The sequence below is a fragment of the Xyrauchen texanus genome, chromosome 40, assembly GCF_025860055.1.
Source record: "Xyrauchen texanus isolate HMW12.3.18 chromosome 40, RBS_HiC_50CHRs, whole genome shotgun sequence".
NCBI classification, from domain to species: Eukaryota; Metazoa; Chordata; class Actinopteri; order Cypriniformes; family Catostomidae; genus Xyrauchen; species Xyrauchen texanus.
The window spans coordinates 29,161,421-29,188,434 of record NC_068315.1 but is presented as its reverse complement, the minus strand read 5'-3'; the positions used below and the strand labels follow the sequence as shown (position 1 = coordinate 29,188,434).

Below are 27,014 nucleotides of genomic sequence, written 5' to 3'. Positions count from 1 at the left end.
GAAGTGACAAAATGTCAATTCATTCTGCACTTTAAAAGGTGACAGTCATCAGTGTGAAAAACCTGTAACACTGCCATAAATGTATATTTTAAGTACAGCAGTTTTAAAACATTGTGTCTCTCTCTCTATCTCTCAGAGCAACCATTTTCTCTGAAGTGTCTTTTCTCTGCTAAACTAGCTATTTTGGCACTGAAGGAGAACCGAGTGTTTCAAATGTTAAATGACTCTAAGCTACGTGACTTTGCACACTTTAGCAGCTCTGTGAAGCACTTTAGTTGCTTGTAATTACCGGTCAAATCAATTTAATGTGTGTGCTTGTGTGTACATTTGAGTGACATAGTTTGTGCTATTAACGAGATGTCCTCCATATCCTCTTTCAAATGGAAACACACCAAATTAAATTCAGCAAACACCCAACTTATTCCTACTTTAATCATTAAAATCCTAATGGATGGATACTGCACCATTACACCCGTTTGTCGACTCCCAGCAGTGCGCAACTCTTGCATGTTATTTTCATTTGTGTGCTGTAGCACATTCAGAAGTCTCGGCATTAAATCTCTATAATGATTGACCCTTATGTTTACATATCTTGCAAGGAAGCATTGTATTGATATTTCTTTCTGTGTTTGAAACCAATAACCCTAACTAAGTATTAAACCTCTATGATTATTTCAGTAAATGTACAGACACCATTCAAACTTTGTTTTGTAGATCGTTTCAGTTTTAGGCGTGCAATCTATTTTTGTTTTTTTATAACTTTTATACATAATTTTTTTTAGAAAATTCTAATTGATATTGATGTCTGACTTTGAAATTGAGGTCTTTTAAATGTAACCAACAGCAAAGGCAGCATCATAATATTTTCATGCTGAATTGTGATTGGTCCACTTTATTGGATTTGTCTATACGTTGATCAGCCACAATATTAAAACCACCTGCCTAATATTGCGTAGGTCCCCCTTGTGCTGCCAAAACAGCACCAATCCACATCTCAGAATTGCATTCTGAGATGATTTTCTTCTCAACACAACTGTACTGAGTTACTATAGACTTTGTCAGTTCAAACCTGTCTGGCCATTCTCTGTTGTCCTCTCTCATCAACAAGACATTTCCATCCACAGAACTGCCGCTCACTGGATGTTTTTGTTTTTGGCACCCTTCAGAGTAAATTCTAGAGACCATTGGCTGTGCATGAATATCCCAAGAGATTAGCAGTTACAGAAATACTCAAAGCAGCCAGTCTGGCACCAACAGTCATCCATGCGATTATGTAATCAGCCAATCGTGTGGCAGAAGTGCACTGCATAACATAATGCAGATATGGGTCAGGAGCTTCAGTTAATGTTCATAATGGGGAACATTTTTGATTTCAGTGATTTGGATTGTGGTATGATTGTTGGTGCCAGATGAGCTAGATCGAGTATTTCTGTAACTGCTGATCTCCTGGGATTTTCACGCACAACAGTCTCTAGAGTGTAAAGAGAATGGTGCGAAAAACAAAAACATCCAGCAAGCGGCAGTTCCACATTCCACATTAGTGCAACAGTCAAACACAAACCTCCCCCCAAACTAAACAAATAGAAAAAAGTGTGCATTAACCCTGCGCATGACAGCGCCAACCGGCATCCATCTTTCTAAACTTAAACAGTCTATGTATGCCTATGAGAGTTCCTGCCACAATTTTGCCATCGGATTGCTCAAGTCCGATGTTCCTATACATATTTTGTAAAATAGAATTACACAACAGAATATAATCTATAAAACAAACTCCAGCCAATAGGTGAGATAAACACAAAGAACATGTAGATTCATCCACATAACTGTCCCAAAGGTGTGTTCCTCCACAAAGCAAACTATAGCCTGTAGCGGAACCAGCACACACACCCACACACAATTCAGTTCAGTGTCCTTGGACAGTCAAAAGAATGTTCAGTGAGCCGGCCCATTCAACTACTACATGAGTGCAACAAATGACCTAATAACTACAATGTCCTGCAAGAAATACTCCACAAAACAAACTCCAGCCAATATGAGGTGTAAGCACAAAAAAACGTGCAGATTCTTCCACAACACTGTCCCGAAGGGACAAAACAAATGCCAGCCGCTAGGCGGAACTAGCACAAAAAGAAAGAAAAATGGCGCTCAGCTTCCTCGGACGATCAAGTGGATGTTCAGTGAGTCAGGCTCACTTGCCTGCAACATGAGAACCACAAAATAACTTACTCTGACATTGACTTCATGAAGGACATTGCTTGCTGGGGACATGTAAATACTTTACGGCCATCCTATCTGTTATCAATTTGGCCAGGATCATCAGTGCAAAAGCAACCTTCCGCTGATGTCAGAGTTTCTTTCATTCGTTGAATCGATCATGTTTCTCTCTTGTCGAATTTGCAAAATCTGGGAAAAAGAAAATTCTGTGGTTCTTCCATGAAAGCCTTCTTTTACTCCTCGCTTTGCATAACACAAGATCTTTATGCAATCAGAAATTTGGCCAGAATTGTTTGGGGCCTGTCTCTGTCAGCATTGTCGATACGTTCAGCAATTCTCACCGAATCTCTTTCTCTTTCTTGCTCGAGGCCTCCAGAGGGGTGTCAGCTTGAGCACGTAAGTGTCTTTTAATCTCTCCAGAGCCAGACGATTTTGAATTCTTTGACATATTGTCTTCCTAGGATCAGTGTGTATCGAATCTCACCGGTTTATGATCCAAAAATTATCAAAACTAGCAAGTGTGCAGAGCTTGCCGTTCACATGTCCCAGAAGGGGGATGAAACTGTAATTCAACTGAACCATGCAGCATGGACCAATATCTGTACAACCTATTGGACAGCACAGATCCAGCACTTTTCTCTCTGGCATTGTGTTTATGTAAATCCTTTATTTTGGATTCGACAAAATATCAGATCTGTGCATTAGCCTTGCTGTGCAAATGCTGGTTTTGTGAAATCTGATGCTTTTTACAAGATCTAATATAAGTCTCAGGTGTCCCCAGAATGTGTCTGAAGTTTCAGCTCAAAATACCCCACGGATCATTTATTATACAATGTTGTAAATGCTTCTTTTTGGGTGGATTCTAAAACACGCTGTTTTCGTGTGTGTCTCTTTAAATGCAAATAAACTGCTGCTCCCCGCCCCAGACATAGCTCTGGTCTCCATGAATACTGTCATAGACAATGGTAACTTTAGATGCATTAGCTGTGGAATCAGCTAACAAGCACATTCAGAAAGGCGATTTGCAAACATTCACAAAATATAAAGTGCGATTCTTACATCTTCATATAAAGCTGGAACACGAGCAGTTGGTACTGATCCATGTTTGAGAATATTTTTTTTTTTAAATCCTGCTTTATATTGACACTCATTCACAAAGCAGTCTGGTATAAAAGGATTTGCACAAACATACACAAATTTGTTTATGTTTTGGGGCACAATTCCTTCAAAAATAAAACTTGTCCACTGCGTCTTCAGTGGCTCTGATGCCGGGAGTACATGAAGACACTTATGTTCACTTTTACAGCCAACAACAGAACACTTATGATGCTTACGAAGCTGAGACATTATTCTTCTCACTGTATCTGCTCGAGCGTGGAGAAAAAAGGTGGATATACATGATAATAGGGTGGAGTCTGTCACCAGTCGTGGACGAGGCCTGCTCTAATGTGACGTCATGTTAGAGCAGAAACTAAAACCATTCATTTTGACACACTGTTTTTGATTAATAGAAATACTGTATAAGAAAGAGGAGTGGGTGGACTTTTAACATTGTAGGGTGGTTGTGTACACACATTGCTGACTCACATTTATGTACAAACACCATGTAAAAGTGAATTTTGCATAATAGGTCCCCTTTAAGATGTCAAGCCTTTTCAAGGAGTGCCACGTGGATCAAATTGAGTCAAGTAACTGCTTTGATTACACAAGAAGGTTATGAAAAAAACAACTTATTTTTAATACAGAAGTGACAAAATGTCAATTCATTCTGCACTTTAAAAGGTGACAGTCATCAGTGTGAAAAACCTGTAACACTGCCATAAATGTATATTTTAAGTACAGCAGTTTTAAAACATTGTGTCTCTCTCTCTATCTCTCAGAGCAACCATTTTCTCTGAAGTGTCTTTTCTCTGCTAAACTAGCTATTTTGGCACTGAAGGAGAACCGAGTGTTTCAAATGTTAAATGACTCTAAGCTACGTGACTTTGCACACTTTAGCAGCTCTGTGAAGCACTTTAGTTGCTTGTAATTACCGGTCAAATCAATTTAATGTGTGTGCTTGTGTGTACATTTGAGTGACATAGTTTGTGCTATTAACGAGATGTCCTCCATATCCTCTTTCAAATGGAAACACACCAAATTAAATTCAGCAAACACCCAACTTATTCCTACTTTAATCATTAAAATCCTAATGGATGGATACTGCACCATTACACCCGTTTGTCGACTCCCAGCAGTGCATAACTCTTGCATGTTATTTTCATTTGTGTGCTGTAGCACATTCAGAAGTCTCGGCATTAAATCTCTATAATGATTGACCCTTATGTTTACATATCTTGCAAGGAAGCATTGTATTGATATTTCTTTCTGTGTTTGAAACCAATAACCCTAACTAAGTATTAAACCTCTATGATTATTTCAGTAAATGTACAGACACCATTCAAACTTTGTTTTGTAGATCGTTTCAGTTTTAGGCGTGCAATCTATTTTTGTTTTTTTATAACTTTTATACATAATTTTTTTTTAGAAAATTCTAATTGATATTGATGTCTGACTTTGAAATTGAGGTCTTTTTAAATGTAACCAACAGCAAAGGCAGCATCATAATATTTTCATGCTGAATTGTGATTGGTCCACTTTATTGGATTTGTCTATACATTGATCAGCCACAATATTAAAACCACCTGCCTAATATTGCGTAGGTCCCCCTTGTGCTGCCAAAACAGCACCAATCCACATCTCAGAATTGCATTCTGAGATGATTTTCTTCTCAACACAATTGTACTGAGTTACTATAGACTTTGTCAGTTCAAACCTGTCTGGCCATTCTCTGTTGTCCTCTCTCATCAACAAGACATTTCCATCCACAGAACTGCCGCTCACTGGATGTTTTTGTTTTTGGCACCCTTCAGAGTAAATTCTAGAGACCATTAGCTGTGCATGAATATCCCAAGAGATTAGCAGTTACAGAAATACTCAAAGCAGCCAGTCTGGCACCAACAGTCATCCATGCGATTATGTAATCAGCCAATCGTGTGGCAGAAGTGCACTGCATAACATAATGCAGATATGGGTCAGGAGCTTCAGTTAATGTTCATAATGGGGAACATTTTTGATTTCAGTGATTTGGATTGTGGTATGATTGTTGGTGCCAGATGAGCTAGATCGAGTATTTCTGTAACTGCTGATCTCCTGGGATTTTCACGCACAACAGTCCCTAGAGTGTAAAGAGAATGGTGCGAAAAACAAAAACATCCAGCAAGCGGCAGTTCTGTGTGTGAAAATGGCTGGTTAATGACAGAGTTCAGAGGAGAATTGCCAGACTGGTCCAAGCTGACAGGAATGTGACTTTTTAGAATGTGTTTTATTTATTTTTTTTGTGACTGTATAAGTGCTTTTGAAAAAGATGTGTTTTTAGCCGTTTTTTGAAGATAGAGAGTGAGTCAGCTACACGGATTGAGTTGGGAAGGTCATTCCACCAACGTGGTATGATGAAACTGAAAGTCCGGGAAAGTTTTTTGGTGCCTCTTTGTTTTGGTATGACAAGGCGACATTCCTTAGCCGACCGCAGGCTTCTGGTGGGAATGTAGCTCTGCATAAATGTTTTTAGGTATGCTGGAGCAGACCCAGTGAATGTTTTGTATGCCAGCATCAGGGCCTTAAATTTAGTACGTGCATGAACCGGCAGCCAGTGGAGAGAGACAGAGCGTGGTGTAACATGTGCTCTCTTAGGTTCATTAAAGACCAGACGTACTGCTGCATTCTGGATCATATGGAGAGGTCTAATAGCACATGCAGGAAGGCCTGCAATGAGAGCGTTACAGTAGTCCAGTCTAGTTATGACAAGTGACTGAATGAGCAGTTGTGTGGCATGTACAGAGAGGAAAGGTCTTATCTTCCTGATATTGTAGAGTGTAAATCTACATGATCTTGCAGATTTTGAGATTTGGTCTGTGAAATTTAGCTCATCATCAATGGTTACCCCTAGATTTCTGACCGTTTTGGAAGGCGACACTGTAGTTGGACCCAGCTGCACGTTGATGTTGTGATCAACAGCAGGGTTGGCTAGAAAGACAAGGAGTTCGGTCTTGGCTGGGTTTTGCTGGTTGTGTTCCTTCATCCAGGCTGAGATGTCTGCCAGACAGGCAGCGATTCGAGCGGTCACTGTGGTGTCGTTGGGCTGGAAAGACAAGTAGAGTTGCGTGTCATCAGCGTAGCAGTGGTAAGAGAAACCATGTGACTGGATGATGGGTCCTAATGACATTGTGTATATGGAGAAGAGAAGTGGCCCAAGCACTGATCCCTGAGGTACCCCAGTAAGTAACTGATGTGGCTTGGATACCTCCCCTCTCCAGGCTACCTCAAAGGACCTTTCTGAGAGATAGGAGTTGAACCAGCCAAGCACAGTTCCGGTGATGCCCAGTTTAGAGAGGGTGGAGAGTAGGATCTGATGATTGACTCTGTCAAAGGCAGCAGAAAGGTCCAGCAGAATCAGAATGGATGATCAGGATTCAGCTTTTGCCTGTCTCAGCGACTCCGTGACAGACAGCAGGGCAGTCTAAGTTGAGTGTCCACTTTTGAAGCCTGACTGATTGTCATCCAGCAGCTTGTTCTGTGAGAGATAGGCATCATGTTGTGGGGGTGCTTTGCTGCTGGAGGGACTTGTGCACTTCACAAAATAGATGGCATCATGAGGAAGGAAAATTATGTGGATACATTGAAGAAACATCTCAAGGAATTTAAAGCTTGGTCGCAAATGGGTCTTCCAAATGGACAATGACCACAAGCATACCTCCAATGTTGTGGCAAAATGGCTTAAGGACAACAAAGTCAGGGTATTAGAGTGGCCATCACAAAGACCTGTCCTCAGAAATTTGAAAATAGAAAATTTGTGGGCAGAACTGAAAAAGAATGTGCGAGTAAGGAGCCCAACAAACCTGACTCAGCTACACCAGTTCTATCTGGAGGAATGGGCCAAAATTACAGCAACATATTGTGAGAAGCTTGTGGAAGTCTACCCAAAACAACTGAACCAAGTTAAACAATTTAAAGGCAATGTTACCAAATACTAACAAAGTGTATGTAAACTTCTGACCCACTGGGAATATGATTGAAAGAAATAAAAGCTTAAATAAATAATGATCTCTACTATAATTCTGACATTTCACATTCTTAAAAATAAAGTAGTGTTCCTAACTGATCGATTACAGGAATTTTTCTATAATTACATGTCAGGAATTGTGAAAAACTGAGTTGAAATTTATTTGGCTAAGGTGTATGTAAACTTCTGACTTGAACTATATACAGTACATATACAGTGGGTACGGAAAGTATTCAGACCCCCTTAAATGTTTCACTCTTTGTTATATTGCAGCCATTTGCTAAAATCATTTAAGTTAATTTTTTTTCCTCATTATTGTACACACAGCACCCCATATTGACAGAAAAACACAGAATTGTTGACATTTTTGCACATTTATTAAAAAAGAAAAACTGAAATATCACATGGTCCTAAGTATTCAGACCCTTTGCTGTGACACTCATATATTTAACTCAAGTGCAGCTGTGTTTGATTATACTGATTGGACTTGATTAGAAAAGCCACACACCTGTCTATATAAGACCTTACAGCTCACAGTGCATGTCAGAGCAAATGAGAATCATGAGGTCAAAGGAACTGCCTGAAGAGCTCAGAGACAGAATTGTGGCAAGGCACAGATCTGGCCAAGGTTACAAAAACATTTCTGCTGCCCTTAAGGTTCATAAGAGCACAGTGGCCTCCATAATTCTTAAATGGAAGACGTTTGGGATGACCAGAACCCTTCCTAGAGCTGGCCGTCCGGCCAAACTGAGCTATCGGGGGAGAAGAGCCTTGGTGTGAGAGGTAAAGAAGAACCCAAAGATCACTGTGGCTGAGCTCCAGAGATGCAGTCGGGAGATGGGAAAAAGTTGTAGTAAGTCAACCATCACTGCAGCCATCCACCAGTCGAGGCTTTATGGCAGAGTGGCCCGACGGAAGCCTCTCCTCACTGCTAGACACATGAAAGCCTGCATGGAGTTTGCTAAAAAACACCTGAAGGACTCCAAGATGGTGGTAAATCAGATTCTCTGGTCTGATGAGACCAAGATAGAACTTTTTGGCCTTAATTCTAAGCGGTATGTGTGGAGAAAACCAGGCACTGCTCATCACCTGTCCAATACAGTCTCAACAGTGAAGCTTGGTGGTGGCAGCATCATGCTGTGGGGGTGTTTTTCAGCTGCAGGGACGGGACGACTGGTTGCAATCGAGGGAAAGATGAATGCGGCCAAGTACAGGGATATCCTGGACGAAAACCTTCTCCAGAGTGCTCTGGACCTCAGACTGGGCCGAAGGTTCACCTTCCAACAAGACATGACCCTAAGCACACCGCTAAAATAACGAAGGAGTGGCTTCACAACAACTCCGTGACTGTTCTTGAATGGCCCAGCCAGAGCCCTGACTTAAACCCAATTGAGCATCTCTGGAGAGACCTGAAAATGGCTGTCCACCAACGTTTACCATCCAACCTGACAGAACTGGAGAGGATCTGCGAGGAGGAATGGCAGAGGATACCCAAATACAGATGTGAAAAACTTGTTGCATCTTTCCCAAAAAGACTCATGGCTGTATTAGATCAAAAGGGTGCTTCTACTAAATACTGAACAAAGGGTCTGAATACTTAGGACCATGTGATATTTCAGTTTTTCTTTTTTAATAAATGTGCAAAAATGTCAACAATTCTGTGTTTTTCTGTCAATATGGGGTGCTGTGTATACAATAATGAGGAAAAAAAATGAACTTAAATGATTTTAGCAAATGGCTGCAATATAACAAAGAGAGAAAAATTTAAGGGGGTCTGAATACTTTCCGTACCCACTGTATATATATATATATATATGTATATATATGAGTATATACAGTTGAAGTCAGAAGTTTACATACACCTTAGCCAAATAAGTCCTTTGAAAGTCAAATATTATCGTTAAAGTCCTTATTGTGACGTATTTCCGAGTGAAACAGCTTATCAAACCATAAAAAAAGAGATGATTAATCTGAGATTATCCACTAGTTGTTGATTAGATTCTTAAAAATATGGGCTTGCATAGTGGAACAGGGACAGATGTAAATGCGAGTTTTCAGTGGACACACACACACACACCCCTACCACCATGCTGCTCGAGTCAGAGCCGGTTATCTGTGAAATTGAGCAGCGATCTCAACACATTTATGATCTAAATTACAGCATAAACGCATGAGCACATCTTGGCCTTTGCTTATGAAGAGGCTGCAGCCGTTGAAAAATGAGTGAGTAAAATATAATCATATTTTAACGTTTTGAATCACAATACACTAAATATAAGGGGAAAAAAACATTTACTCATGCTGTGCATCCCAAGATAACTGCATTCACAAATATAAATAAATTTCAGAGGCATCAGAAGCATTGTATTCATTAGTGATCACATCACAAAAAAGGTGTGAAATGTGTGAAATGTCGTTTCACCGGAAGATCAAGTTATTACATTTTGATTAAAGATTACAAGGTCAAAATAAATAAATAAAACATATGCGTGGATGAATCGATCAATAACATGCATTTAGAAAATAGATAGGGTGAATTTTCATTTCATGCCGACTTTTAAGAGATAAATCTTCACATTTGAATCCCACATTATGCCCACATCAGGGAAGAACTGCTGTAATTTGCTCTCACCGATCCACAGCTTGGAGAGAATTTCAATTTACTGCGCTCTGAGTGAAATGGCCCTGCCTCTTAGGAAAAGCTGGCCCGTCTCCATGTATAGGCCATGTGCCCCTAACACACACCTTATGTAGTGTAAACAGCTGCTGTGTGTACTTGCTACTGACCAATGTCTAGCTTTTGTCCTCTAGAGAATTGTCATTGGCTTATTTTATACTTTGAATGAGAGGTGTTAACACAAATTCATGATGAGCTGAGGCCTGCAAGCTTCCTTGTCATTTAGTGCTTACCACTGCTTTAGAAAAGTCATCTTGTCCTAGACACATGGAACGTATGTGTGGGCAACTTAAGTCTAAATCTGGCTTGGCATATGGTCTGATTCCATTTAATAATATAAAATATAATGCACTGTAAAATATACAGGCATCAAAATTACATAATATAAAGCCTGAAACATGGTCACTGTTTTTTTTACGGTTAATTTTGGCAAATTAAATGTATTTTTTTATTTTTTATTTTTTTACAGTGTAGCCTTATGGCACTTTTCCACTGCACGTTGCGGTTCAACTCGCCTCAACTGTACTCGCTTTACTTTTCTGAGCTTGCATTTCCACTGCAGTTTAGTGCTGCATCGACATGGGTGGGATTATAGGCTGATCGTCAAAGTTGCGCCGCCTTTACTGCCTTGACATCATCTTAAACACGACATAAACTGACCAAAACAATAACACAACCGCTGTTAGCTACTAGCTCATTGTGCTGCATAAAGCAGTTGTTGCATGGTGATTTTACACAAGTGTAACAGTTAAATTGGCCTGGTTGTTTTAGAAGCAAGCTTCTAGTAGCTAGTTAACTAAAGTTAAGCTTTCAAGCAGAGTATAGAGTTAACGTAACAAAACGTACCATCCTCCATCATGGCTGCGTCATGCGCACTCTCCCTCCCATTGCTCGCCTGTCTAGATAGCTTCCATTATGTCGAACCACTTCCACTTTTCCTTGATGGTTCTGTAGTCACTTTTAAGTTTTTCTTTTTACTTTTCCCTACACTGTTGATAGGTCCGGTGGTAGCCGGTTGCGGCCAACAGCTGAGACACTTTCTGAGAGACTTTTCGTTTTGCTCATCACTAACGAGTGGACCGTCTGCAACTCATTTATTGACCACTGCATGGTTTTTCCGCACAGCCATTTATTTTTTCACAATTCGAAAGTTGCATGCACAAATGATAATGTTATCGCTGTTGCTAACTTTAAAACTGGCGGGTTGATGTCGCGTGTCGGAAATCCAGTGACGCTAGTAGTGACGATTCTCCCTGACCAGTCAGTGATCTGCAGGGTTTTGACGTCACATTTAGTATCGGCACGGCTCGCTTGGAACCTCGACCGAGGTGGTACTAAAAAGTATCAGGTACCAGGTACTATCCACAGTGGAAAACCCCCAAAAAGCTAGCAGAGTTGAGTTGTACCGTGCAGTGGAAAAGCCCCATTAGTGTCATGTTCCTGGACACATCATAAACAGGTTCCGCCCTATTCTAACCAGTGTTTACAATTCACATGAAGTTGAATAAAATGCTGAAAATTTATAAATGTGCTAATCGAGTTCACACGAGTTCACATGCTTAACATTTTTTATTAATTGTATGTGATAACGTGTTAATTTTGACAGCTCTATATATTTGAGAGTGGGTGCAAAACTCCACAGATCATGCCAGAAATTTACTGTAAAAATAAAAAATACGGCAACCACGTTTCAGGCTTTATGGTATGTCATTTTGATGGCTGTACATTTTATAGTTCACTACCAATTATATTATTAAATGATAGAAACCTGATATACTAAACTTCTGGAACTATAAAAGTCTGCTTTTCACTTTAAAATGTATTGATAAACACCGTTCTAAAAAAACAAGGCTACATGTTGACTTAATGTTCATCAAGAGTGGCCTTTCTGGAACATTTATTACTACACATGTAGAGACAGTGTGCACATAGACTCTCACAAAAACACAAAACACCATCAGGGTTATACATGTGACACAAAAATAATGCAATAAACACTAAACTGCATAAAACATAACACAGAACACCCCAATGTCCATAACTGATATTATAACTAAGAAGAAATATACTGAAATATAATATAATGAAATGTGAGGGGTCATGCATGGACTTCTAGGAGTCCCATATTGTTGTTTTTCCACCATAATGTTTACAGTAGTCTACCCTAAAAAGTACATGTATTCTCTTGTTAAAAGCAATATACAATTTTACTGCTAATTATGCATTAAATTCATATTGTTAACATCTGAAAAAATCAAATAGAATTTACAATATTGTACTGTAAAATTAATTCAAATTAAAATGAATGTTTTTTCTTGTTTATTGTGTGTGTATATTTTTTTTCTTATCTTTATTACTGTACATGTTAAAGTAACTATCCATTAACCAATTAAGACAATTTTAATTCATTTATTTATTATTATAATGTTTTTATACAATTATCTATATAACTGAAGATTTTATTGAAATGTCCAATTGCAAAAAAAATAAAAAAGTATTTAGCAATGTTTTTTGGTAATTGTTTTTTTTTCAGCAATGTTGGGTAAACAAGAGAATAAAGTAAAACCTAAAATGACTGACATACTATTAGGCAAGAGTCTATAAAATGAAGGTAGATTTTAACAGGCAGGTTGAACTGAGTTCTCAGCATAAGGGTATTTTTTATTAATGTCTGGTCGAGGTGAGCATGTTTTTTAAGTGCATCAGCATATTGTTTTATTATTTTGCACCTACTTTCAAAACATGGCCTATTTGCTTCACCATTTGAAGAGTTATGCAGAAATTCACTCATTTTACTGAAAAAAAAGATTTATGAACATTGTCTTCGTAAGCTCATCTCAAGGAAATGCTGTCTCATAACTACAGTGCATCCATAAAATATTCAGACACCTTAATTCTTTCACATTGTTTTATGTTGCAGCCGTATGCTAAAATGTTAGAAATGAATTTGTTTTCACATCAATCTACACCCATACCCCATAATGACAAAGCAAAAAACAGAATTTTGATAACTTTGCAAACTTATTAAAAATATCACATTGACATTAGTATTCAGACTCTTTGCTATGACACTTGAAATTTAGCTCAGGTGCGTCCCATTTCTCCTGATTATCTTTGAGATGTTTCTACATTTTAAAGTCCACCTGTGGCAAATTCTATTTATTGGACATGGTTTCAAATGGCACAAACCTGTCTATATAAGCTCTTACAGCTGAAAATGCATATCAGAGCAAAAACCAAGCCATCAGGTCAAAGAAACTGCCTGCAGAGATCAGAGACAGGATTGTGTCGAGGCATAGATCTGGGGAAGTCTACAAAAATGTTTTGGCTGCATTGAAGGTTCCCAAGAGCACAGTGGCCTCCATAATTCTTAAATAGAAGAACTCTGGAACAACCAGGACTCTTCCTAGAGCTGGCTGTCCAGTCAAAGGGATCTGGAGAGAAGGGCCTTCTAAGAGGTGACCAAGAACCCGATGGTCACTCTGGTTGAGTTCCAGACATAATGTGAGGAGATGGGAGAAACTTGCAGAAGGACAACCATCACTGCAACACTCCACCGATCAGGGCTTTATGGCAGAGTGGCCAGACGGAAACCTCTCAGTGCAATACACAAAAAGCACCTAAAGGACTCCCAGACTGTGAGAAACAAGATTATCTTGTCTGATGAAACACAATTCAACTGTTTGGCCTCAATTCCATGTGTCATGTCTAAAGGAAACCAGGCACCGCTTATCACCTGTGCAATACCATCCCAAAGGTGAAGCATGGTGGTTGTAGCATCATGTTGTGGGGGGTGGGGTTCAGTGGTAGGGACTGGGGGACTGGTCAAGGTTGAAGGAAAGCTGAAAGCAGCAAGGACCTCAGACTGGGCCGAAGGTTCACCTTCCAACAGGACAATGACCCAAAGAGGGGCTTAGGGACAACTCTGTGAATGTTCTTGAGTGGCCCAGCCAGAGCCCGGACTTGAACCCAATCGAACATCTCTGGAGAGACCTGAAAATGGCTGTCCACCGATGGTCCCCATCTAACCTGACAGAATTAAGAGGATCTGCAGAAAAGAATAGCAGAAATTCCCCAAATCCAGGTGTGCAAAGCTTGTCGCATCATACCCAAAAATACTTGAGGGTGTAATCGCTGCCAAAGGTGCAACTAAATACTGAGTTAAGGGTCTGAATACTTATGCCAATGTGATATTTCAACGTTTTATTTTTAATAAATTTGCAAAGTTATCAAAAATTTTATAAAAAAATGAGCTTAATCAGTATGGGCTATGGAGTGTAAATTGTTGTGAAAAAACGAAATAATTTAAGCATTTTAGCATTAGGCTGCAACATAACAAAATGTGAAAAAATGAAGGGGTCTGAACGCATCTCATGCATTTAAATCTGCTAAATATTTGGAGCCATTGTCACATCGAACAGTCCAGTTTATACAGAATGCTAAAACACTGCCAAGATTTGAAATATCAAGGTATTATCATGATAATCTTACTGACTTTATTTCCATAATGTTATCTCCTCACAGGAGAGGGTACGGCCATCAGGAGGTAAGTATTTTTATTCTTTTGAATTTCATCATGTTCAAAAGATGTCCCATCTTAAAACAGTTTTATTGGCCTTCATTTTTATCAGTTGATGTTATTTGAAAGGATGTTGGAAAGGGAGGAAATAACTATTTGTCTAGATTCCATCTGTAAAATTGCTGAAGGTTAAATCTGTCAATCTGGTGTTTGACTTGCTGAATATTTTTATCTTTGGAGGTTTTATTTTATCAATGCCAATGCAAGTTTAAGTTAAGCAATAAGCCACAAGCAAGACCTCAAGTGGGATTTTGTTTTTGTGAAACAGTGGCAACAGCAATACTATAAGAGAGACTAATGTTTAATTAATGGTTACATTTAAATATTAATAATCTAAATAAATTCTTCCGCAAAGTAGTATAGTTCATTGCCACACATCTCTCTGGAATAATTGATTCTGCTTGGTCAATTGCAGAATTCTGCAGTTAAATATGTTTTGTATTATACAGTGGGTACGGAAAGTATTCAGACCCCCTTAAATTTTTCACTCTTTGTTATATTGCAGCCATTTGCTAAAATCATTTAAGTTCATTTTTTTCCTCATTGTACACACAGCACCCCATATTGACAGAAAAACACAGAATTGTTGACATTTTTGCACATTTATTCAAAAAGAAAAACTGAAATATCACATGGTCCTAAGTATTCAGACCCTTTGTTCAGTATTTAGTAGAAGCACCCTTTTGATCTAATACAGCCATGAGTCTTTTTGGGAAAGATGCAACAAGTTTTTCACATCTGGATTTGGGTATCCTTTGCCATTCCTCCTTGCAGATCCTCTCCAGTTCTGTCAGGTTGGATGGTAAACGTTGGTGGACAGCCATTTTCAGGTCTCTCCAGAGATGCTCAATTGGGTTTAAGTCAGGGCTCTGGCTGGGCCATTCAAGAACAGTCACGGAGTTGTTGTGAAGCCACTCCTTCGTTATTATAGCGGTGTGCTTAGGGTCATTGTCTTGTTGGAAGGTGAACCTTCGGCCCAGTCTGAGGTCCAGAGCACTCTGGAGAAGGTTTTCGTCCAGGATATCCCTGTACTTGGCCGCATTCATCTTTCCCTCGATTGCAACCAGTCGTCCTGTCCCTGCAGCTGAAAAACACCCCACAGCATGATGCTGCCACCACCATGCTTCACTGTTGAGGCTGTATTGGACAGGTGATGAGCAGTGCCTGGTTTTCTCCACACATACCGCTTAGAATTAAGGCCAAAAAGTTCTATCTTGGTCTCATCAGACCAGAGAATCTGATTTATCACCATCTTGGAGTCCTTCAGGTGTTTTTTAGCAAACTCCATGCAGGCTTTCATGTGTCTTGCACTGAGGAGAGGCTTCCGTCGGGCCACTCTGCCATAAAGCCCCGAATGGTGGACGGCTGCAGTGATGGTTGACTTACTACAACTTTCTCCCATCTCCCGACTGCATCTCTGGAGCTCAGCCACAGTGATCTTTGGGTTCTTCTTTACCTCCCGATAGCTCAGTTTGGCCGGACAGCCAGCTCTAGGAAGGGTTCTGGTCGTCCCAAACGTCTTCCATTTAAGGATTATGGAGGCCACTGTGCTCTTATGAACCTTAAGGGCAGCAGAAATTTTTTTGTAACCTTGGCCAGATCTGTGCCTTGCCACAATTCTGTCTCTGAGCTCTTCAGGCAGTTCCTTTGACCTCATGATTCTCATTTGCTCTGACATGCACTGTGAGCTGTAAGGTCTTATATAGACAGGTGTGTGGCTTTCCTAATCAAGTCCAATCAGTATAATCAAACACAGCTGGACTCAATTGAAGGTGTAGAACCATCTCAAGGATGATCAGAAGAAATGGACAGCACCTGAGTTAAATATATGAGTGTCACAGCAAAGGGTCTGAATACTTAGGACCATGTGATATTTCAGTTTTCTTTTTTAATAAATGTGCAAAAATGTCAACAATTCTGTGTTTTTCTGTCAATATGGGGTGCTGTGTGTACAATAATGAGGAAAAAAAATGAACTTAAATGATTTTAGCAAATGGCTGCAATATAACAAAGAGTGAAAACTTTAAGGGGGTCTGAATACTTTCCGTACCCACTGTATATGATGTATTTTGCATTTAAAAATAAACAATATATACAATTCTGATATACAGTAGTAACTGTAACCTTAATATTAACTCGAGAGCATGTTTTTTAAGCAAAAGGAAATTCATGAAAAAAATTTCAGTTAAACTTTTAACTCAAATTATTATGCTGATAATATGTTATGCAATAAAACAAATATTAAATGCAGAATATAAGCATTTTATTTGTCTCAGACTTTTGAAAGGCATTGTTTATTTCCCATTCACTTCCACACAGATTCAGAAATGTAATATTCCTCCTCTTCTCTCCTCTTGTTTTTGCTCTGTTTACCTGCTATACGATCTTTAGCAACAGCAGTTGCTCCGGCCCTCTCTTTTGAGACCAGAGGTATTGCATTCCTTTATTTCTCCATACAGAAAACATTTTCGCTTTTATAGTGCGTCACTTAATGAACATGGATTTTTTGAATTATTTTTAAGATAAAAACAAGTTTCATACTGTATAAATGCATGCTTTTCCTGTTTTTTAATTTTTACTTAACTTTTTATTTGAAGTCATCAGCATTGGATTGTTTTGCACAAACTCTCAAAGCATAACCTATATGCTGATGTCACTCTTTGTAGAGGGTTATGCTGTTTTTACCACACAAAGAAATTCACAAACCAATTTTTATGTGCTGAGCAGAAATATCATCTGTCTTTTCCAAGGATTTCTAATAAAGTGATGCACTCTTTTCTTTGACCACAGGAACTCTCTATGGAGTCTGGTATCGACCCAGGACAGGACTATTATACACAGGATTACTATAATTATGACCATGGGTGAGTGCATGTTCATTTCACAGTCTCAAATGAGCTGCTGCCACAGATCACAACTTTTTGCAGCCTGATCTTATGAACATTACATCATGTTGCTTCATTACACGTTTTGCTGCATTTTCCCAGTGAAATGTCCAGCGGGGGGCGCCAAAAGTGAGTGAAATGGTGTCGTAATCAGATCGTTTTAAAGGTGAAAATTAGATGGAGGTTTCAATGAGTAAAACTTACCTCCCTAACCTAAACTTTAACCTAAACTTAACCCATAGTATTCAAAAAGCAAATCAGAGGTAGACACAAAACAGACATCCTTACCCTAAACCAACACATAATCCTAACCCATAGTGTTCTAAAAGCAAATGCAACATGAAATGCAACATTTCTGAAACAACCAAAGTTATTTCATGTTGCTTCTTTGACTCTATCATCTCTCATGTCAGTGTGTTTTCTTGGCTGTGCTTGAACCGTGGCCTAGGTTCAACACTATCAGCTGAACTACAGTGGAAGCCAATCACATTGGAATTCATGTTTAAATTTCGGTGTCTGTAATACAAGCATTTATCAAATGATCTGTTATAGTAAAAGTGTGAGAAACAGTATGAAAAGTAAGTGTTTATAAATCATTATCGGGTGTTGTAGTCATGATTTGTGTGAAATGAATAAAACGCACAGTTGTTGTAGCACCTCTAGTGTTAATTTAACCATGAAACTGCAGCGAAATGTTGATCGTGGCACTTAACAGTCTTTTTGCAAAAATGTTGATATAGTAACATTAGTTTTATGAGACTAGGTTAACTTTATGGATACCCCCATAAACACTCTCGTTTTCACAGCTGTTACCTATGTATGCAATTCCGCACTGCCCAACTACTTCCGCATGCTACTGAGGTATTTGATTTAATCTGAATTTGGGATTTGTTAAACTTCATATTTTCCAAATCAACTATAATAATGCTGCTATAATTATGTCCAATGGGTGTTTGCATAAGATGTTCAAAAACAGTAACAGAAACAGTTTTGTGACAGGATGTTCAAAAAGCATCATTAGACACGACACAAATGATTACAATGGCCAGAGACATCCGTCTCATTGTGTATGGTTGGTGTGGTGGTGATATAAAGGATGAATTAAAAAAATCTGCAATAAAAATTAAAATAAGCTATTCAAGCTCATTAATCAACAAGTCAGTTGTTGGACAACAAGCCGACATCTTGATGAATCCCTAATCTGAATGCAGCTTAGTTATATGCCAGATTTTTTTTGGCTTCTTGATGATGAGTTTTGTCATTTTCAACAGACGTTGTGGTCACACATTGGCGTCTTTTCCAACTGTAATAGCTAAGATAATTATTTACTCATGCACATACCATATTAATTGTCCATATGGCATTTTAATGAGAGGAGAAAATTGGAAGAGATGATGTATATTAACGGCTGTGGATTTCTTGAAAGGCCCTGAGGAAGAGGATGGTAATTGCAGAGGATCAAAGACATTTGCAAGTAAAATTTAACTCTACCCAAGTTTTCTCACTTAAAAGCACATACATACTGTATTTGATTGGGAGCAACTCTCTTAAATGTTAACTTTTAAGCATTCCGTTGTTGAAGATAAAGCCCCTTCCATACTCAATAAATACTAATGAAAGTCATGTCAAGAGTTTGTAGTCTCTGCAGGCTGATGAAGGTCAGAATAATCCTGAATTTCAGCCTGTTTCCTGTGAAATGAATGAGCTCTCCAAAATGTATTTTAATTCAGACTCCTTGCTGCTCCCCAGAAACACTCAAAGTTCTCAATGCAGGTCTGCTCTGACCTTTCCCGTACAATGTTAAGTGGAGGTCCTACTATTGCATTTAACTTGGATTTGCCATTCATTTCTCTGTCCTGATAGTTTCATTTAATTTTGAGCTACACATTTTGAAGCCATTTGGGGGTCAAGATTTTTTACTCTCCCTTTCTATTGTGTTTTGTACTGTTATTGTGACCCTTTGTGAAGACTAATGTCTAAGATGGAAAAGAAAATTGGGGTGATCCTGAATGCCATCATGTCATGTCATCATGGGAACAGTTTCCATTTGTTTGTGTGTTTCTGGTATATTAATAAATATATATTTTGTTTTAGCTATGACTTACCTCAGTATGGAAGTCGACGGAAGCTGATCTCTCCAATAGGGATGTATGATGAATATGGAGAGGTAATAATGGAAGATGACGGCAGCTACTACTACAGCCCACACGAATCAGTGGGAGAGGTATCGCTTATCCTTATTGTTTGTCATTAAACCAATGCAAATAGCAGTGCTTTTGTTTCTAAAGTTACTTTTATCCTTGGACTCAAGGCCATTTCACATGACTCGTGTCAGGACTTCAACACACTCAACAAAAACATTATAAACATTTTACCTCCACATGAAGAGCGTTGCAGATAACCAGGTAGCACGAAATGTGCACAGTAAATACTTAAAACAATGAAAGCAATTGAAAGAGGTAACAAGTATTTCAGCTCAGAAAATAAAAAAGTGGTTATTGCTTTGATGCATCGCAGATAATCTACTGCAGATAGAATCATCAAATGTTTTTCTATAAATGTAATGATATACCTTCGACATTGTATTGTAAAGCTTGATGACAGCTTCATCTAGATAAAGACAGAATCAATCAGTATGTTTTAGAGAGTAACCCACAATCTGCAGAAAACACTCAAAACAACAGCACATTTGCTCCAACCGAGTTTGGGGTTATGGGGGGTTAGGGTGGAATCATGCTAAAGTTTTGCAGAGCTAGGGTTAGCATCTCACCATACCAAGATGTTTTGATTTCAGTGCTTGCATTGCCAGTGTAATTGCATGTCATGCAAAGTGTCTAGCAATCATTGGCTATGCTTCAGAAGTTGAACAACACAGCACCAGGAGTAACGTCACAGCTTGACACTTCCTTCCACAGCATTTAATGTATAAGTTAATGTTGACACAAGTCATGTGAAAGGGCCTTTAGAGAATATATTATCTACCAATGTGAAATAAATTATGGCTTAACTGAATTGTTGATCTCAGTATTCAGAATGATAAGAAGCCTGGACTGATATCAATGTAACAGGTTGCTAGGCAACGCAGAAGTCTGGCTCCACCTACAGTTGGGGTTCCACCACATAGACTAGCTTTTGAAGACCAGCCTCTGAGGCTTCAGCAAAGCATGTCTGAGCCAGCAGAGGGCAGCACACACCCTCATCGCTCAATGGATGAAACCAAACTCAAAGCGCCCATAAAACTTGGCCAAATGTTCGACAAAAGGTCTGGCCCACCAGCTCTATTCCACTTTCCATTGAAGAACAACAGAATATATCCTACAGGAAGTGCCCATGACCCGAAACTAACCATGATACAATGTTCAAACAGTGTGGACAGTAGCGTGGTCATTGATGGCATCTATTTCCAGACTAAAAAAGCAAAGCCTTCTGCCAAGACAAGACTTGGCAAAGTTTTAAGCCAGATGAAAATTGTAAATATATTGCAGACTCAAAAGAACTCTTGGAGCAGCACTGGAGACACTGGGAGAAATGGAATCACCTCAATCTCTCTGGCAATTAGCGAGTCAGAGAGGGAATCAGAGAATGTCCGTAGTGATAGTGAGGGAAGTGACAGAGAGAGAGGTGGTGTCAGGGAAGGTGTCATTCGACAGTCTTACACTGGAAGTGCCATGTCACTCACACCTTAACATCCATACATACTCCAAGAAGGAGCGCATATGAGTAGTTTAGACTCAGATGATGAGCAATACCAGAATCCTGTTGACTCAGACAGAGAGAGACAAACAAAAACGGAGCTAGATGACCAAGAAATGGAGTCAAAGACAGAATCAGAGTCAGAACAACACAGCGAAACAGAGACAAAACATGAGTCACCAAGAGAAGTTCGGAATTCAAATTGAGTCAGAGATAGAAGATAGCACTGGGGCTGCAAAGCAGTCAAGTTCAGAAAGTGAGGGAAGTAGTAGCGGAGGTGGATGTCAAATCTGAGGATAGAGGAACGGGGGTTGCCTGTCAAATCTCCTCAGGCCAAACACAGCAGCACAACCTCTGAAAGCTTCAAGTCTACAACTGCTTCTTCCGGCAGTGATTCCCAGAGATCATTAACATCCATGTACAGGACAATCAGCAGCAAGTCATCGTCAAATCCTTCGCTTAAATTCATCCACAGGTCCAGAGCATCAGAAGAGACCGACCTGCAGGATAATGATGCAAGGATGATAAAGAAGACAAAGAGCAATCAGAAGAAGGTGACTCTCAGGTTCCAAAATCCCTTAGATCCAGCAATAGCCATTCCTCAAAAAGAAGACCAGATTCTAGCTTCCACACCTTGAGCAGGTTCTCCATTGCCAGCAGTAGTGTGAAAAGAACTTCATAGAACGACAAACATTCTCCTATAGCTGAGAATGAAGAAGGGGAAATTACACCAGGGAGCGGTGATAACCCGGATGATGTTTCAGGCTCTGCAGATGGAAGAAACCTAAAACTAGATGAAGAGGTTGAGGACTCCGATGCAGTTGAGGATGTCGATGCTTCCTGAATTCTATTCTCATATGTTGAGTAAGGTTGACCATTGCCTTGAGCTTTTTTATGGGGATTTTGATTGCCTTCATCTGACTGGGGTTTGTCTTCCCATCTTCCTTTTAGTGGGAACTTCTGGCATTTCTCCTTAACCACTGCTAAATTTCATGCATGCTTTCTCCTCTCTAGTCTTTCCTTTACAGTTAATCTTTCAAAAACTTTTTTGTTGTAATGTCTAAAAAGACAAAACAATCCCTATAATTAGCGCTGGACAATAAGGCAAAAAATATATAAATATCTCATGGTGACTTTTTTATTGATTCAAGTAACATTTTCTTTAGTAGAATACAAGACAATCTGTTTAGATAAATCAAAGTTCAGTAGAACTTATAGAAGTTCTTATTGAATAGAAATGAGAGAAAATATAGGTGTGCCAGAAAAACGTACAAAAACACAATGCACCTCACATGTCAATGAGTTGTCAACATAGTGTAAATGTAAAATAGATTAACTTTTTTTCTGGTGTATGAATATTTAATTTCCTTTTGCGTCAGCGTCATCAAAGAACGCAAGTGCATTGGTGCGTGTGAATTAATAGCAATATATTTTAAACTTGACCTACAAGGATAGGCTAATACATTTGAATAAATTTGATGGTGCCCATTTATGAATACTTATACTATGACGTAACAGATGTAATAATGCATTAAACCAGTGGTGTCCAAATGTTTTCTACTGGGGTAAAAATGCAGCCAAAAGTGACAAAAAATATCCTAAAGTTCAAAATGTTGGGGCAAAAAATTTCCTGGTTTCTATTCCCACCACTGTAATTCCCATCCGCTGTAACAATGACATAATGGAAAACAGCTAAACATACACTGTCAATTGTAATGCGTGAACGCGTGAAAGTTTTCTAGTGCGCATTTAAAAGTTAATCCCCGTCAAAGGTCACTTAAAGGGCTCTGTACAAAATGGACTTGAAAAAAAAAAAAAAAGAAATATCCAAAATGCTTTGACTACTGGGTATTTTTGGCTTCTGATTGATTTTATTAAGATTTACATTGCAGTGCGGCCTTGTGCAATTACTAAACCGCAATAGGGTGCATTTAAAATACTGTCTCCATTTACTGCTTCAGTCAGAGTGATGCAGCGGCACCCTCTAGAGGGCTGAGCAGCAATAATGTATTATGTTTATCATATTACAATTCAAATCACAACATTTGTCAACATTATCACCTCCCAAATGTTGGCTATACAGTGCATCCAGAAAGTATTCACTGCACTTCACTTTTTCCACATTTTGTTATGTTATAGCTTATTCCAAAATTGATTATTTTCCTCAAAATTCTACAAACAATACCCCATAATGACAATGTGAAAGAAGTTTGTTTGAAATCTCTGCAAATTTATAAAAAATAAAAGACAAATTCGTATTCACAGCCTTTGCCATGACACTCAAAATTTAGCTCAGGTGCATCCTGTTTCCACAGATCATCCTTGAGATGTTTCTACAAGTTGATTGGAGTCCACCTGTGGTAAATTCAGTTGATTGGACATGATTTGGAAAGGCACACACCTGTCTATATAAGGTCCCACAGTTAACAGTGCATGTCAGAGCACAAACCAAGCCATGAAGTCCAAGGAATTGTCTGTAGACCTCCAAGACAGGATTGTATTGAGGCACAGATCTGAGGAAGGTTCATAAAAAGTTCTGCAGCATTGAAGGTCCCAATGAGCAGAGTGGCCTCCATCATCCGTAAATGGAAGAAGTTTGGTACCACCAGGACTCTTCCTAGAGCTGGCCGCCTGGCCAAACTGAGCGATCGGGGGAGAAGGGCCTTAGTCAGGGAGGTGACCAAGAACCCGATGGTCACTCTGACAGAGATCCAGTGTTTCTCTGTGGAGAGAGGATAACCTTCCAGAAGAACAACCATCTCTGCAGCACTCCATCAATCAGGCCTGTTTAGTAGAGTGGCCAGACGGAAGCCCCTCCTCAGTAAAAGGCACATGACAGCCTGCCTGGTGTTTGCCAAAAGGCACCTGGAGGACTCGCAGACCATGAGAAACAAAATTCTCTGGTCTGATGAAACAAATATTGAACTCTTTGACCTGAATGGCAAGCGTAATTTCTGGAGGAAACAAGGCACTGCTCATCACCTGGCCAATACCATCCCTACAGTGAAGCATGGTGGTGGAAGCATCATGCTGTGGGGATGTTTTTCAGCGGCAGGAACTGGGGGACTAGTCAGGATCGAGGGAAAGATGAATGCCGTAATGTACAGAGACATCCTTGATGAAAACCTGCTCCAGAGCACTCTGGATCTCAGACTGGGTTGAAGGTTCATCTTCCAACAGGACAATGACCCTAAGCACACAGCCAAGATCACAAAGGAGTGGCTACGCGACAACTCTGTGAATGTCCTTGAGTGGACCAGCCAGAGCCCAGACTTGAACCCGATTGAACATCTCTGGAGAGATCTGAAAATGTCTGTGCACGGACACTCCCCATTCAACCTGATGGAGCTTGAAAGGTCCTGTAAAGATGAATGGGAGAAACTGCCCAAAAATAGGTGTGCCAAGCTTGTAGCATCATACTCAAATAGAATTGAGGCTGTAATTGGTGCCAAAAGTGCTTCAACAAAGTATTGAGCAAAGGCTGTGAATTCTTATGTACATGTGATTATTTTTTATTATTTATAAAACATTTTTTGTAAATTTGCAAAGATTTCAACCAAAATTCTTTCACATTGTCATTATGGGGGAAGTTTGAGGAAAATAATGAATTGAATCCATTTTGGAATAAGGCTGTAACATAACAAAATGTGGAAAAAGTGCTGTGAATACTTTCTGGATGCACTGTATATGTGTAGAGCGGAGGAGGGTGGGGCCAGGCTGGAACAACACACGCCCGGTCCCCAATCAGCCTGATGGGGGCATGCGAGAGATAAAGGCGGCCAGTGACGATGGTTCGAGAGAGAGTGAGAATGACATTGAGCTGCTCTGTGTTTATGTTTGTGTGTTTTTCATTCAGTTTATTATTAAAACTAGTATTTATATTGCCAAGCCGTTTATCGTCTCCTCCTTGCCCATTAACTCCTTTACAATATGTAATAAGCTTGAAACACGTCACAGATCAAAGCAATACTTAGCAGTCTATCAGAATCATCATGGCAAAAGAATGAGCGGTGAAAGTTCGTGATACTACTACGATATTCATTTTTATTCAATTTAAAAATTGTGTCAAAACCGATAAGCGATAACATCAGAAAAATAGCCTAGCCCTACCTGTAATGCCTTGAAATTTAGTCAATAAGGACAATGCATTTAATAAGCTAATGAAAAGACATTTAGACACCCTAAATTGTTTGGCTGTGTTGCTTTCAGGTGGTGTCTGCAGTGAACAAATAAAAGCACACTGTTATTCTGTCTTAAACCTCTATTTGTTTCTTTTTCAGTATGGTAGAAAAAAGAGGATCAAGCTGATTGTGGACCGTGAATACGAGACCAGTTCAACTGGAGAAGAAAGTGCCCCTGACTCAAACAGAAACCGGCTGTCTAATGTTAACAGCCACAGCAACATCAACGGCAGCGTCTACTTGGTGCAGAACGGCTCGATCATCCGGACACGGCGAGTCGCGCACACTAACAACATCAAACTGAACTCTCCCATACGGCTTGGGAAGCACTTTAAGAAACTGGACAAACTTGCAGTTACACACGAAGAGCGACTTCCTCTAAACAGCCCCTTAAACACAGGCGCCTCTGTGGATGAACAGAACCTCATGACCAGGCCCTCCAGCGGGTCCCTGGCCTCCAGTACCACAGACCCAGAGAGTATAGCTTCAAAATCAAACATTGCGAAAGCAGGGGGTGAAAGTATACAGAATGTGGATGAACAGGAGTCTACAGTGGACAATCAGGAGGTGAGAGACCCATTAGGGTCGCAGAGTGACCGCACCCAGTCTGATGAGGATGAGCTATGGATGGGGCCTTGGAATAACCTACACATACCTATGACAAAACTGTAACTTCTGTCGTACATTCAGATGCTGCTTTCTATTGTCTAATGGAGGAACACATTGAATTTGCAGCGTAATTCTGTATGATGAAATTGCACTTTCATTTAGTATTACATATTTGCTTTTTGTGGCCCGGATCATTCTCATTGATGGTTGAATTCAAGTACCTTAAAAATCAAACACGTTTTTGGCTCACTGATTGTTGCTCATCGGTGTTTTATTATTATTATTATTATCGTTATTATTATTTAAGTTGCCTATGTACTGTATGCTCTCATAAATATTTATTTTGTGTTTTTATTTTATAGTTTAAAAGGCAAGAAAACAAATGTCTGCTGATGTGTATTTTAGGTAAATAATCATCAATGCAAATAATTGTGATTAATCTAATGTGCTCTTATGCACTGTACATTTGCTTAATGCCACAGTCATTTGGATGGACTTGCACCAGAGTTGAAAGTGCTATATTTTTGTGCTTTTTATACCACGTTATATAAAAAATATTCAGAATGTGACCTGTTACAGACCTGTGCCAAACAGAAGAAAACCATTTTGTTTTTATTATTATTGGCAGAATGATATGCGAAAGCAATGCAGAATCTCGTCTCATTGTGCAGCCTTTAATAATAATATCTGACTGTTTCTACAAAGCAGACAAATAGGCACATCAAATAAACATTCCAGGTAAAACAGCACCGATCCATTTGTTTCTTATTGTATTCTTATTGTCACCAATACAATGAGAAGAGAGGAAGGCACATCACTTGTTTATGGTTTACATAATATGTGTATGGCAGTACATACAATTTACTTATTACATTTACTTTCATAGGAAAATATTTGAGTCATTTGATGTAGTTTTTCATCAAGGTTAAGGTGGAAATTGGCAGTGTGCAAAATACACAAATCACTCAAATGAAAGTAAACACTTAACCGTGGTAAGATTATTTCTGTGAGTACGTTTTAGTAAGAGCATTAGAAGATGCTTCTCCATCTCTATTCTTGATTCAAAGCAAGACTT

The 27,014-nt window shown here is 39.3% G+C and overlaps 1 protein-coding gene across 1 annotated transcript in view; it reads left to right on the top strand.

Annotated features, from left to right (window-relative positions):
• The window catches only part of pcdh15b (protocadherin-related 15b), a 314,409-nt gene extending 287,758 nt beyond the window's left edge, over nucleotides 1-26,651 (top strand). Inside the window, exons 32-36 of the mRNA XM_052112379.1 lie at nucleotides 14,517-14,538; nucleotides 16,963-17,001; nucleotides 17,362-17,435; nucleotides 19,551-19,680; nucleotides 25,430-26,651. Coding sequence (XP_051968339.1) covers nucleotides 14,517-14,538; nucleotides 16,963-17,001; nucleotides 17,362-17,435; nucleotides 19,551-19,680; nucleotides 25,430-26,002 — 838 coding nt within the window. The 3' untranslated portion in view covers nucleotides 26,003-26,651. The remainder of the gene's footprint in view (nucleotides 1-14,516; nucleotides 14,539-16,962; nucleotides 17,002-17,361; nucleotides 17,436-19,550; nucleotides 19,681-25,429) is intronic.
• The last annotated feature ends 363 nt before the right edge of the window (nucleotides 26,652-27,014 follow it).